At 43.2% G+C, this 14390-nt stretch overlaps 1 protein-coding gene across 3 annotated transcripts in view; it reads right to left on the bottom strand.

Moving 5' to 3' along the window:
- Window positions 1-5209: 5209 nt before the first annotated feature.
- The window catches only part of RAPGEF4 (Rap guanine nucleotide exchange factor 4), a 230577-nt gene continuing 221396 nt past the window's right edge, over window positions 5210-14390 (bottom strand). For 2 of the 3 annotated variants that reach the window (XM_014570177.3, XM_014570176.3), the window contains exons 27-28: window positions 11539-11593; window positions 5210-6500 (exon numbers count right to left, since the gene is read on the bottom strand). In XM_014570177.3, the coding sequence (XP_014425663.2) occupies window positions 6373-6500; window positions 11539-11593 (183 nt within the window). In that variant the 3' untranslated portion in view covers window positions 5210-6372. The remainder of the gene's footprint in view (window positions 6501-11538; window positions 11594-14390) is intronic. The other variant, XM_006116479.4, reaches the window with a different exon arrangement.

Here is a 14390-nt window from a genome sequence, read left to right as displayed (position 1 = left end):
TCGCTTTTGGTCTGACTTTTATGGCTATTAAATCCTGATTAATCAGTTAACCAGTTAAACGTTGGGTTAATTTAGTCTTTAACTGGTTAACTGACTAAGCGGGATCCCGGGCTGGGGACTGCTCTAGCCTGGTTGGAGCAGCTCCCAGCCCCATGTGGACAGGCTGCCAGCTGGCACGGCTGCTCCCAGGAAACTGGTTAACCATTACTTGATAAGCATCACTAAGGGTGATGCTTTCTGTGTAACTGGTTACCCATTCACATCCTTACTGATTTCCAGCTGCAAATGCAATGAATGGAGTCAGAGAATGCTAACATCTCCACAGGTGTCTTTCCTGGTCCAGACCAGAGTTTTGTCTATTGAATTTCACTATAGGTATTTATACTGTGAGCAGCACCCTCATATCTCAGCTACTTAAGGCAAGATAGACCCTCCACTAATACTGCTTATAATTTATATAGCACCTTCACATGGAGGCTTTCAAAATGCTCTATACCATTTTAATTAAGGCATGCAATCTGCATTCAAGTGTTTCCATGGAGATGCCATATGGATCTCTGTTCGTGTTCTACTGGAACAGTCACGTTACAAGAATGATCCTAGAATGATTAAAAAAACCCTATAACCTCTTCCCTCAGAGATTTTAAGAACTCATGGGGTAAGCTAAGTTAAAAACATAGTGAGCAAATGAGGAAATAGCCTAGGTACAGAGCAAAGCCCAGCCTTGGGCTGCAGCATTACAAACCAATATACATAAGGAGTAAAAGCATCCAGTCATCAGAATGAAGCCTTGGACAAGATTGAAGAAAATGATGAACTGACAGACAGAAACCTTACAACTTAAAATTAAGGAGGAAAGGAAATCTGACTGTTAAACTGTACATGATTTGGTTCACTTTGTCGCATGCTTTGCTTGAGGGCATGTCCTGTAGCCCACAAATCTCTGTATTATTTTGATTCATATAAATAGATATAAAACAGTAAATAGCTTTCACTTGGATAAAAAAGAGGGCACTTTTTGAACATTTGTCTCTACTGTATATTGCTGGCAGATTTTTTTCTAGATCTTTTTGAATGTCTAGAAAGATGATAGTAGGGATGTAAAATCCTGTTTTAAAAATCATAACCCATGGTGCGGTGGGCTGGGTTAGGCTGGGCGCATCACACTTTACCACAGGCAGGGAGGCTACTCCAATGCTTTCCAGGTAACCAGCTAACCAGTTGCCCCTTTATATCACTAGATGACAGTTAGTTAAAATAACTTCTAGGTGATAGGTCAGAGCACTAATAATTGTGCACTACTGTAGAGAATGTCCTAGCTATGTAATTGCTTAACTTACTGTATTCAAAGATAGAGCAGATACTTACAGTTATATCACCTCAGCACTTTCTTTGTGGTCTCATCAGTTTCTGTAGCATTTAAGCTTTGAGTAAAAGAAAGAAGTTTATAGATTTTGTGTGTACAAAGATAACTTTTCAATCATATACTGATGCATTAGTACTATACCAGATTTTTTTTTAAAGGTGTAGAATGTCCCTGTGCACGCTGCAACACTGGCATGTCAGCTCATGCCAAAGCCCATAGGCCTCACTGAACACTGAGAAATGTATAGCTGAAAACCAGTCTGGCTCATCTGTGTGTGAGTTAAAATGGGTATTAGATTTATAGAGATGTGAGTGGACTTTATGAAATGCTTTTGAATTGCAGCATGCATTTATCTCACTTGTAATATCTGTGTCCTGTGTTCTCAGGTAGTAGACATAGTATCCGCTTACCACTGAGGTTGCTCCTACCAGCTGTCCTGGGGATTAGTTTTGCTAGCCAGTATGCCATCTTCTGGTGGTGTCTCCTTACCATCCTTTCTGCTCCAGCACCCATGTAACTCGCAGGACCACAGCATCCTCACACTCCTCCAGCCATGTCATGCGCTGTTCTCCACCCCTTTTAGGGGCTCTGCAGTCTGCTGTCCCATCACACAGTGTCTGGCCACTGCCTCAATGGCAAAGGGAGTTTGACCTGGGCCCGCCCAGTATTCTGAATCCAAGACCAGGACCCTGTCGATCAGGACTGGGAAAAATAGGGCCTACAGGCCGGATCACCAAGCCACTGGATCTGGCCCGCGAACCCAGTGGGAAGCCTCAGGCAGACTCCCTGCCGCCACACACTGCTGAGAAAAGTGGCTGCAGGGCTGTTTGTGTTTCACAGCTGAGGGGAGAGGGGCTTCATGCACTGTCCCCGCCCCAGCACAATCCTATTGGCTGGTTTCTGGCCAATGGGAGCTGCCTGTTTGAAGAACAGGAAGCACACAAAACACCCTCCTCCCTCTCCTCAGGCTCTTATTCACAGAGACACATGGCCCCTGCAGTCTGTCAGACAGGGAGGCTGCTTGAGAAACATGCTGGGCTGCTGGCCTTGAGTCACTCAGGTTAAGTCTCCTAGTCAGAGCCTGCTTCTGGCACCCCAGCTCCTCCCAACCCACTGTCACCCCAAATAACCCATACCTTCCTCCCAGATCCTGCATCCCAATCCCCTGCCCCAGGTCACAACCTCCTGCACCCAGTCCCCTGCCACAGGTGACAACCTAAACCCCTGCACTCCAATCCCTTGGCCCAGGTCACAACCCATTCCCACTAGGTCACAACCCAAACCCTTGAACCCAAATCTCCCTCCCAGACCCCACATGACCTCCTGCACCTCAGTCCCTTACTCCAAGCTTCCTTCTGCACTCAACCTACATCCCAGATCCCCGCACTTCCTCCATTAATATCATGGAAGAGGGTGGCCCTCGACCACATTCCAAATGCCCTTGGAATGCCCCACCCCCCAAAAAAATTACTACCTACCCCTGCTGTAGATGTTCACCACTTGCTGTGTCCCCTCCAACTCCTCATTTCCCTGAACCACTTTCCTGCAGCACCCCAGCACCCTTTTTATCCTTGCCTCAGGACCTTAACCTATAAATCCATGCAGTTAGTCAGGAGCTGTCACTGCTAGCAGTACTGCTCTGTCCAGGAATGCTGGTTCCATTTTGCCTGGCCAGGAGCCTGTCCTTCCCTCATTAAGATCCAGTCAGCTACTGGACTTGCTCTTTCCTTATAGTTCCTTGCAAACTCTTTCCTATTGGCTAGTTTTCCCACAGCTGTCCAAGGGCTCTATTAACCCCTAAAAGGTCAGTGAAGGGCAAGCACCCCACCATAGTAGTATTTAAGTGTTTGCTCTGTAACTATGAAACTGGAAACCCCCAGAATCAGGAGAGAAGCATTACTAAGTGTGGAAAACTAGTGTACCATGAGAGGTGTGTAGTGGCGCCCACTCCATCAGGGAGGGGGTTAAAAGCAGGCCAGAGGGGGTCTGGAAACACTTCAACAATCTGGGCAAGGAGCAGTCACTAACCAGAACCGGGCTGGGCCCTATAAAAAGGCTGCAACGCTGAAGGAAGCTCACTTTCATTCTGATCAGCAAGGGAAAAGGAGCTTGGTCCCAGTAGGGGAGGAAACTAGCAGCACCTTGGAGAGACCAGTGGTGGGCAGGCTCAGGAGAACCAGAGAGATGCTCCAGTCTGATAGCTCCCAGGCTGTAGGCCTTAATTCAAAGGCCAAGAACATGCAAAAGTCATGGAGAAGTGGCCCAGGGCATGAAAGCAGTGCAGGGAAGAGGAAGGCAGGACATAACTGCTGCCAGAGGATCCCTGGGTCAGTACCCCTGCACCTAGTAGAGTGTGAACACCACAAACCAAGGGAGCATTGTGAGTCCAGAGCCAGAGGGTGGAGACAAGGAGAGAAGAGCAATAACAGGCATGACACTGATCAGGAGGATGTGCACTCCATAGACTGAGCTAATTCCTAGCATGACTAGCAGGAGGTACGGCGGCAGTGAGTCAACTCTGCCACAAGAGATCATCTCCTGTCCTACAAAGGCTTATAGATACCAGACAAACCACTGGAGAACATCAGGGGACAAAAGATTTTGGTGACTATTTCCCCATAGCCTTGAGAGAGGGGATATGCATAAATACTCATCCCGCCACTGCTTGAACTCTGGTGGAAGAGCATTAAAAACCCTGTCAAGATGAAAACGTCAGAGGGCGCTACATTTCTAAGAATAAGCAAAGGATGCCTAAGCGGCTTAGCCTGGATTAGCCAGAGTTTACACATTATTGCAGCTGCTATGTTCTGTAACCAAAGACAAGTAATTCATTTGAGAATGTGGCCATTTACCTACTTTAATCTTGTAAAGAACTCCCATTTCCTTTTCTTAATTAATAAATCTTTAGTTTATTACAAGATTGGCTACAAGCGCTGTTTTTGGTGTGTGATCTGAGGTTCAGTTGACCTGTGGTAAGTGACTGGTTGCTTGGAACTGGGACTAACCTAAATATTGTTGTGATTTTTGGTGGAAGGGACCATCTTTCACAATATCACAATGTCAGCATTATTTTCCATCCTCCTTTTATTCATCCACTAATGTGCAGTTGCCTCAATGGATTATTCTTGCTACCATAAATGATCCCAGAGAGATAAGGTGCATAGACAATCGTGCAGGTACATGGTAAAACATTTCCCACTCCCATCACCCCTAGTCTGTTGATAAGACTGCAGGGACCTACAGAATGTAAACTGCACATAGGGTGGGAATCAAAAGCAGATGGAAAAGTTATCATTCACTTGGTTGACTTCCTGGCTTTGTCTTTACTGAGGGGGAAAGGGTGTTCTAACTTGAATTAGTTAGCTCAAGGCAAACGCTTAATGAAGACAAGGCAGTTTTCACATGAGTTAGCAGGTAAAGTTAAAGAGTTAATTCACTCAGGTTAAGAACATGCTCTTTTAACATTGACATTGAAAGGATTTGACATCAGATATTTTAACAATTTGCCCCTCTCTATAACAAAAAAAAATAATCAAGTATCTTGATTAGTTCTGAAATAATTGAATTTTAAAGGTTTCCAGCTTCACACTGATTCAGAGGAGGTGTTTCCTCTGGAACCTCAAATTTTTCCCTTCTTTCAGCTGTTGAATTCTCAAAGATAGTGATGGTGTTGAACAGATTTATATGATGACAGAATTGGACATTGTGTGTAGAAATGGAAGGACCCTATTGCAATTCAACAGTTAGCAAAGGTCAATTGAAGTTCACTACTCTAGCCTGCTAACAACATCTGTATTTATGCAGGAAGGAAGATTAGAATACACACACAGATGTTAAGGATAGTGAACAAATCTTTTTAAGCAATTACATTTAATTAAGATACTGCATGTTATTTACAGAAAACATACATTTTACAATTCCTACACATAAAATGCAGACTAAATAAAGACAGAAAACTGCACTTCAATTACATGCTAAATAAAATAAATAAAAAGCAATTATTTTGGCACAATAGCTATTACATAAACAAATAAATATTCTAGAACATGACGAATTAACTTTTCTATTTACAGTCTATTTGAAAGTGCAAAACAATTGCTGAAAATTGAAATATTTGTACATGTTTAATCCCAGAAAGTATGTTTTAATCATCCCCAACTAATTGCAGATAATATTTAAGGTTTTAATATCCAAAAAAAAAAAATTGTCTTTGTGCATTTTGTGCTCTTTTTGAACCAATCTTTTGCTCCTTTATGCTATTGATTTTATGAAGCTCATTGGTTTAAACTGAAATTTTGTAAAATCCTGGTTGATAATTTAAGAAAATCCCAAAAGAAGTAAAATTACAAATATTAATTTATTTATCATTCAAAACATGGCAGATCTGTTCCACCAAGATACCTTAAATGGCCAGAGTGCTTTACAGTTGTATACAAATGTGATTAAGATCTGAAATTGTTATTAACACATTTTTTCAATAGCTCCCTGAATACCACACTCTGGAAATATACTATTGGACCTATCTTGGGGCCAAATTCTGCCACGGGTTTCTTACATAAATCTCCCACTGAAATTTATGTGAACCAAACATGCAAAATTGATGGCAGATTTTGGCCCCAAACTGGACAATATGTTTTAAAATACTGTATTTTTAATTAGAGAAAAAATAACACTGCTACATTCCTTAGGGCTATTAAAAGTTTTTGGTGCATGTTTCACAAGCCACTGCGACTATTTTCTCTCTTGTGTTTATTTTTACTATTTACAGGAATTTAACTTCATCTCAAAAATGAATTAACTGTATATAACATGTGCACCCTCACAGTTACAATGTATAAGCTCTTCATTAGTCAGTTTTCTAGGGTTGGTACATTGTGCGTTACCTAGGACCTTAGAATATGTTTTTGCTTGTTTTTTGTAGTGGCAGTGCGGTAGCAGAGTAAGTGGAGTTCTTAATAGATGACTTTGACTGGAAAAAAAATATTTCTTGTATTGACTTTAAATGTTTATGCTCGACGTGGTTCTAGTCGGTGAGACATTTGTGATAAAGTTCTCTGGTTGTCAGTCACATTTAATTGTCGTACATAGCTCCGTACATCCTGATGGTTCTTATTAGCTAGAGCTGCATCAGGGTCTGCAGAAACAGAAATGACGTAGGATTGGTGTACTTGGTCATACAAAAGCCTAAGTAGAATATATAACTCTTCTTTTCAGAAATCTACCATAAGTAAACACTAGATAATGGGAGGGTAAAAATAAAATGTTTGGAAATATATAGTCCACAGTTTTTTTCCATTTGAATTCACTCTCTCCGGTATATTTTATATTCTTACTATATTATATTTTTTCCTATACAGCACTCTGCTTCCTGGCATCCCTGGCTACATTCTTTTAAATCGATGGTCCTTGGGTGAAGTTTTATAGCTTAATAGTCAACAATAATAATTACACAGCTAGTTGATATAGTTTAACAGTTTAGTAATATCTAATGTTGATTTAGGAGCACTCACTCTTGCCCATTCCTTTATGAACCAATAAGAAGACTTATCCAGCATTGCTCGGGTACAGCATGCACCTCAGGCCTGGCAGCAGGGGCAGCGTAGCAGCCAGCAGCTACTCTCCGGGGTAGACTGGGATGTTGGATGCTGCTAGCCAATGGCTTCTCCCAGGGGTGCTTGCTGCCCCACTCTGGTCATCCTACAGTATAGCTGTTCTTCCTACAGACTCCTTCCTTTCCATTTTATGAGAAACAGTTGAATTCCAGGTACATCCCATTGTTCTGGCACAACCAAACCCTGACTTTGCTTTAAGTTAGGATAAGAGGAAGCTGCATACCAAATGTGGTGATCCTTCCTGTTATAGTTATGGTGACCATATTTTCTGAACCAAAAATGAGGACACATTGACCATGCCTCTAACCCCATTAGCCATCCCACTAGCTGTTTAGGCCCTGCCCACCTACCACAGGAAGTCCCGCCCCTGGGATAGTACTTCTGGGGTCAAGATGACACCTGATCAGAAGTAAAGGGTGTCATGTAATCTCTCTAAAAACTCCTCCCACTATCCTCAACCATTAGGGAAGGGTTTGGGCTCCATAGAATACCCCCATGCAACTACACTGCAACTGCATTAACCCAGGCCCCAGACCTAGGGTCCCATGACACTGCAGTGCTAGGGGTCCAACCTTGATTCAAGATGAGATCCAGAATCTGAGACCTATTACTTTGCAGTGTAGTTGCAGCCCCATTTGACTCAGGGCCTGGGAGTCATCCAGAACTATCCCACAATTTCATGGGTCAACTTCCTTAGTCCTCTTAATGGATAATACTTACTGGTTCCAATTAACTGGTAATCGGAGGGGGCTGGAGCAGCTTCCCACCTGCTGCAAACAGGGGGCTGCTCAAGCCACACAGAGGCTACAGCCACGCAGAGGTCTTGTTGGAGCAGCCCATATCTGTGGAGAACCCGGGAGCCACAGGCAGGGACTGCACCAGTGTCCAGAGCAGCCTCTCTCCACGTGGAGTCCAGCCTGCTGTGGACAGGAGCTGCTTCAGAGGGAACTGGGAGCTGGAAGTGGCCCCAGTGTGACCTAACATTAACCAGTTAACTGATGAATGGGAATTTATGTCCCTAATGAGATGTACTGCAACTGCATTTTTTGAAGTTACTGCAAAGCTATCCAGTGTCCTCTGTTTCCACAAGCCAGAATAACAATACTGAACTAACCATGAAAATTATAGGATGGAGAAGACTATGGATGTTAAATATCGATTAATTGAATAGTCAAGTAACCTCATTAATTCTTATCAGTTAGCTGACTATTCTATAGTTCCCGGGGGTGGGACTGGCGGCCAGTGAGCTCTGGCCTTGATTCCAAGGAGCCCTCTGCCACTTCATGCTACTGCCTCTGAATCAGAGGCAGCAGTGAGGGGAGCCAGCTTAAAAACCAGCTCTCCATGCGGACTGGCTGCCTGCTGCCCTCTGCCACTGCCTCTAATAAAGGTATTAGCGCAGGGGGCAGCAGCTCCTGACTAGAGGGGGTCTGAGCTTTGGGACCCAACTCAAGCTGAAACTGAGCCGGGCTGCCTGCCAGTCCTGCTCCTAAAATGCACCAAGTGTTTTCATGTGGCATCTTAACACGCTGTTTAAATCATCAAGTGTTTGGATGATGAAGACTCACAAAGAGTCTGTTCCTCATCCACACCGGAGTAACAAGGTGATTTCACCGCTGTGGTAACAGAACTGATCCCTCTGTGGGCTCTTGTGGAGCAGCAGGGAGCCCAAGGTGGTCTCTTGGGGGGAGAGGCCAGGGGTGCCTCTATTTCAGTTTTTCTGAAACTTTTTTGGCCTGTGGATCACCTTGCTCAATGTAAACCTTTCTGCAGACCATCAGTTGCTAATGGAAAGTCACCGTTAATTACATAATTACACCTGAGCCATTTTGCTAGTGCTGCAGCTAGGGAGAATGGTTTAATTTAAATTATTAAACAAATTAAGCATCTTAACGTTCTTATGTTAGTTTATCAAGCTTCATTTTAAATAAAGTAAAATATTAATTTATGTCCAACACAATGTTTTCTTTATTTATGGCAGGAATATGGAACCTTTTTTGGGTTGGGGGCCACTGACCCACAGAAAAATCAATTGGGGACCACACAAGTGAGAAACAAAAAAACTCCTCCAAAACCCACCAAGCCTCATTGATGTGGCCCCCAACTGAGACACCTTACTCCTCTGATGCTCTAGCCCCACAAGGTGAGGGGAAGGGAAGACTGAGGTTCAGGGCTTCCTATAGGCCAGATTTACTTTTCTGGGGTTCTGGAGTTAGTGGATTTTATGGACCCCTTTAGGCTCTGGGGTGGGGACAAAAGTGAGGGGTTCAGTGTGTGGGACAGAGCTGCCAGTAAGTGGGATGGGGTGCCAGATCTAGGAGGGAGGTGGGGTGCAGAATGGGGAGAGGTTGCAAGGTTTGGATGAGAAGTAGAGTGCAGAAGCAGGCTAGGAGTAGGGTGTCTGGCCAGGGAGATGGAGCAGGAGTAAGGGAGGGTGCAATGTGTAGCCAGGATGGAGCGTGCAAGAACAACGGTCGATGCAGAAACAGGGTGGGAGTAAGTGTCTGGCCAGAGGGGAGGGTGCAGGAGCAAGGGAGGGTACAGGAACAGGCTGGGGGCAGGGTGTCTGGCCAGGAGGGAGGGTGCATGAGGGGATTTGCGGTAGCATGTTTGGCTAGGGGGTTGCCCTGTGGTGTGCATGTGGGGGCGGCGCCTCGGTCACATTTTCAGGCTTCTGCCTCCATGCCCCCTCCCGCAGGCCCTGAGCCCCATTTTTAATAAAAGGAAATGAAAACTCCTATCCTGCCCAGAGCAAGCGACAAGCCCTGCGCTAAATGCACACATGCCTAACACCTCCCAATGTTAGCACAGGGAGCTGGATCCAGCGCGGGCCCCACAAGCACCAAAGGCACTGCATCCAGCCCCTACTCCTAGCAGGAGGGCACTGCTATGCATTCACTCGTCACAGTGGCCCTGCGTTCCACCAGATAAGAGTGGCCCTGTCCCCTCTCATGCAAAAGTGGGGCCAACTCAGCCCAGGAGGAGTGCCCAGCAACAACTCCTGGGGCATCCCCAGCCTGGCTGCAGGGAGAGGGGTGCTGGGGCCATTGCTGTGGTGCTCCTGAGCCCTGTGAAGTGGGGGGCCCTTTGGATGTGCTTCCCCCCCTACTCCGGAGGCTGGATTAGTCCCAGGGGAGCCCTTGTGACAAGGGCGGAATTTCGGTAGGGTAGAAGGGGCAGCAGCCTCTTCCCTCCCCCGTGGGATTGCCTCTGATTCATGGGATTCCAGTTTGGCTGTGCTGCAGCCGCCTCCTCTCTCCCCCCACGGGCCTGCCTCTGGCGCACGGGACCCCAGTTCGGTCATGCTGCAGCTGCCTCCTACTTCATCTCCAGGTGGCCGCTTGTTCCTTTGGAAAATCCACTACCTACTTATCTTCATCTTTAGGTGCCTAAATGTCTTGAACCAGCTGGCAACATGTGCTACAGCAGGGGCTAAAAACTGAATACATATCCTGGCTCCAGGCAGACATGTACATGAGTGGCTAGTTTCTGTTGAAGCCTGCACTGCCACATCTACGTTACTACTGTTATTTATGCTAGCTAGAGTAAAGTTAGTATGGGTACCCCGCCTACACTATCATCTCACCCTCACTTGCAGTGGAAACAAACCCTATAAGTGCAGCATAGGTTACAACCTGATCAGCTAACACACTGTAAAGGTGTTAAACTGCATCTATAACAGAGGTATAAGGGCTGTTTTGAATAAAGTTAGTTTATTTGATTTTTAAAAGCAGCTCATCTAGACATGCCCTAAATGACCACATAAATGACATGGTAGGCAGGAGAGAATCAGGTCTTTTGTGTACATCACTAACTTGACTTATACAACTGAAAGTAATTGCACTATACGCATTCCCCCAATAATTATAAAAATAATGCTATATATAGTTCCAGAGATTTCTGGCTTCAGAGCAGAGTGACTGTGGCTTCACAGCAACATGCAGCACTGCTTCATAAATGTTCACTCTTATTTTAGAAAAGATGCTGCAGAATCTACATTGTGTATACAAACTAAAGGGTTTATTTTATTCTGAATGTATGTGCATATATTCTTGGACTTTGTGAAGATGTGTGCATGTTTAGATTTAGGAAATAAAGAGTATATTTTAATTTCTAGATCACTCATATCTGAAGGTCACAGAGTGCCTAATAAATCAAAATTAAAAAAGATATATGTCCCAGAAAAACCTAGATGCTGGATGGAACAAAGGAATAGTTTAGTCAACAGGAGATTCTGGAGCTAGGATGGAAAAGATCTATTCCATTATAAGTGTTTCCTTTTACACCATTTGTTCTGCTTTCTGTGAAGAAAGGTGGGAGGCTGCTATGTAAATCAGAGACTGAGTGATGCTCCTTAGCAGAATGAGGCTCAAATTAGCCAGGCTGGTTGATTAGACCTCTGTCATTATGCATGACCACAAACAAAGTATAGTGAAAATACTGAAACAATTGCCTCAAAATGCATTACCCAGCATGTCTCTATCATACACAATAAGCTAATTTTTAACATTCCAATTACCAGTGATTATTCGGACAATGCACATATGGTGATACACTTACTGAAAGATTGGCTTCGGCAAAATTTCACCGTCCTTACAGTGTTGGCGATCATACGCTTAAAAAAAAATAGTATTGTAAGTGTCCTGCTTGGTGGAGGGTGGAAACAGAAAACATACATTGTATTTCAGCATCATGTGAACTAAGCACAGGTCTAAAGACATTCAATAAAACCATATTCAAATGGTGTTAAATATTCAGAATCTTAGTCTTTGTCCTGACATTTTGAGTCAGATTCTTATTTAGATGGGCCTCAAAGTGGATTCTATTTCCTAAGTGGTGTAAAGGGACCTTAGTATAAGTGAGAATCAGTTCCTTAAATGTTTAGTCTTGCACCATTCTTCACATGAAACACAAGGGTTATCCCAAAAACCTCTGCACATAAATATTCTAATTTTAAGGTCATGAATCCCTAAGATCAAGGACATTCTAGAACACATTCCACTAAATTACTGAACACTTTAGAATTCCAAATTGTATTAAAGGTTTGAGTTAAAATGCAACTCTGCTTTCAAGAGTGACTGCAAAAATTGCATTCTGGGGTGTTTATGTTTATTTTTTTCCCAGTGAAGTGTTCTCAGTTTATGATTAAAAAATGAAATTACAATGAAAACCCGGCCCTACTGAAGTCAATAGGAATTTTGCCATTGACTTCAGTGGGGCCAGAATTTCACCCATTTGCAGTAACAGACTAATCGAATAATCGATGCAATTTGCAATGACTATTCAATTTGTTGATAGGGCACCTCTGCCTTTGTAGTATAGAAACAGCCCTAGATTAAGATAAGTCTCTTGTGCGCAGTTCAGAAAGATAAAAGAAACTAGAAGTACAAACTTCCAAACATTCTAACTTTTTCCAGGTTTCTCAGCTGTACGGACTATCCCAAATTAGGAAAATGGAAGTAGTATATTTAGCCTCTTGTTGGGATAAGGGAATCTTTCCTCACTGAATTGTCTGAAGGATTTCATTTGAAGGGGAGGTGTTGTCTGACTCTACAAATAGTCTAATTGAATCCTTTTAATTCAGAATGCAGGCAGTGATGCAACAGCAAGAATTTTGGGAAGTTGGAGTTAACCCAGAATAATGTGGATGGAGGAGAGGAATTCTTCCAGCACACCATGCTGCTTTAACCCAGTGAGATGACCTCAGAAACACACCATACATCCTACAAAAAGTTCTATTCACATGGCTCTTATACGTCCTATGCACTCTACAAGCACTGGCAGAAAAAGTGTGAGCTGGACATATCAGTGTCTCATAAAGAAAAAAAACAGATGTATTTTGCCAGTGCCTTGCAAACATGGTGAATTCTCTTCTTTTGATATATTAATGCCAGAATTTTACTACATGCAGATGAAAGATTGTGTTACTGACCAAATATTAACATAAAAGTTCAATTTTAAGCACCTTAAACTTTTCTTCATCTTGGTACTACCTCAGGCTAATATCTCCAGAAATTTGCCTCTGTTTATTCACAACGCTAAGAAAGGCCATTACTGAAAAGCCATATATATATATATATATATATATATATATATATATATATATATAAAAAACCTAAATATGGAGCCATCTGAAATAGAACCAATCATGTAACACAATAGCAACCGCTACGATCAGCATGCTATATATACACAACAATACCATTTCAAGTTTTATGCTGCCTAGAAGAGTGGCAGCAGGCCAGCACATTATCTGCTAATCCATTCCTAGCCTAGGCTTCTAAATGTTATAAATATTCATACATGCCATAGAAAACTACTAAGGGCTTTAGTCACAGACTTTCTGCATAATCTTTATGTTCCAAAAATGAAAGGATGTTTGCCCTTTTTTTGCATAAGGATCAGAATGTGAAGTCCCTTTTGTTCATAACCACAAAACCTGAAAACCAATATGCACAAATTCTCTAATCCTCATTTCACACCTCAAGGGTGAAGAGACTCAATAAAAGAAGAATCAGTGACCAGCTTCGTGGCCTGATGGAACTGTCTTGTGGTGCCATTGGAAGGAGGCCCTACATTTCACAGCCACATTGAAACTTCTATACCCTCTGCAGGTGCCACTTTTGTGACATACTGGGAAGCAGAATGCACAGAGGCTGCCAGATAAATTGTCTCTGATCACACTGTCAGATGATTTAAGGAATAGCATTGACATAAGTTCTGAAGGAAGTGCATCCCCTGCCTTCCCTTTATGATCCTGTAAGGACAGCCATATGTTCTCAGATTGTGGAGGAAGTGGGAGGAATGGGTGGTAAATAATGGCTTTCCAACAAACTGTGAGGAAAAAGATAAAGACTCATGTCTGAATTCATTTGGGAACACAAATATGGTGTGGGATATAGCATCTCCTCATGGAGAGCCAGCCTCTGGAGCCTTCCACAGAACAACAGTTCTAGAAAAGGCCCTGCCTAGTATATCCCATCTATTTAAAAAAAATCTGTGACATTTACAGGTACAAAAGCAGTACAGCTTGTATGTAATATACTGTTATGCACTGGATTTCTAGGTTGCATGTTGCCCTCTAGTGGCTAGCCCACAGGGAGTATTCAGGAACTACTACTACTACTAACAGCTATGGGACTCCTCCTTTGCCAGACATGGTAAAGGCTTGTTTTTGGAACTGAAAGATACATGTGTGTGAAGTGCCTAATTTTTGCATCTGTGGTCAACAGCAATCCTCTTCTCCAATGCTTTACCTTCCTGCAGCTCCCAAATTATGTGTTCTCAACCTTCCACAGCAGCACTTTTACAACTTCACAAGCTTCACAATTCCTAGTTCCCTCCAATGATTATGACTTTGTCTTCACTGCTAAAAAGGTGTGTTTTTACAGTACGACAGGTAATACATGTGG

This window comes from Pelodiscus sinensis, chromosome 7 (genome assembly GCF_049634645.1).
Source record: "Pelodiscus sinensis isolate JC-2024 chromosome 7, ASM4963464v1, whole genome shotgun sequence".
In the NCBI taxonomy this organism is placed as follows: domain Eukaryota; kingdom Metazoa; phylum Chordata; order Testudines; family Trionychidae; genus Pelodiscus; species Pelodiscus sinensis.
The sequence above is the reverse complement of the archived record's forward strand: the minus strand, read 5'-3'. Positions and strand labels throughout refer to the sequence as shown.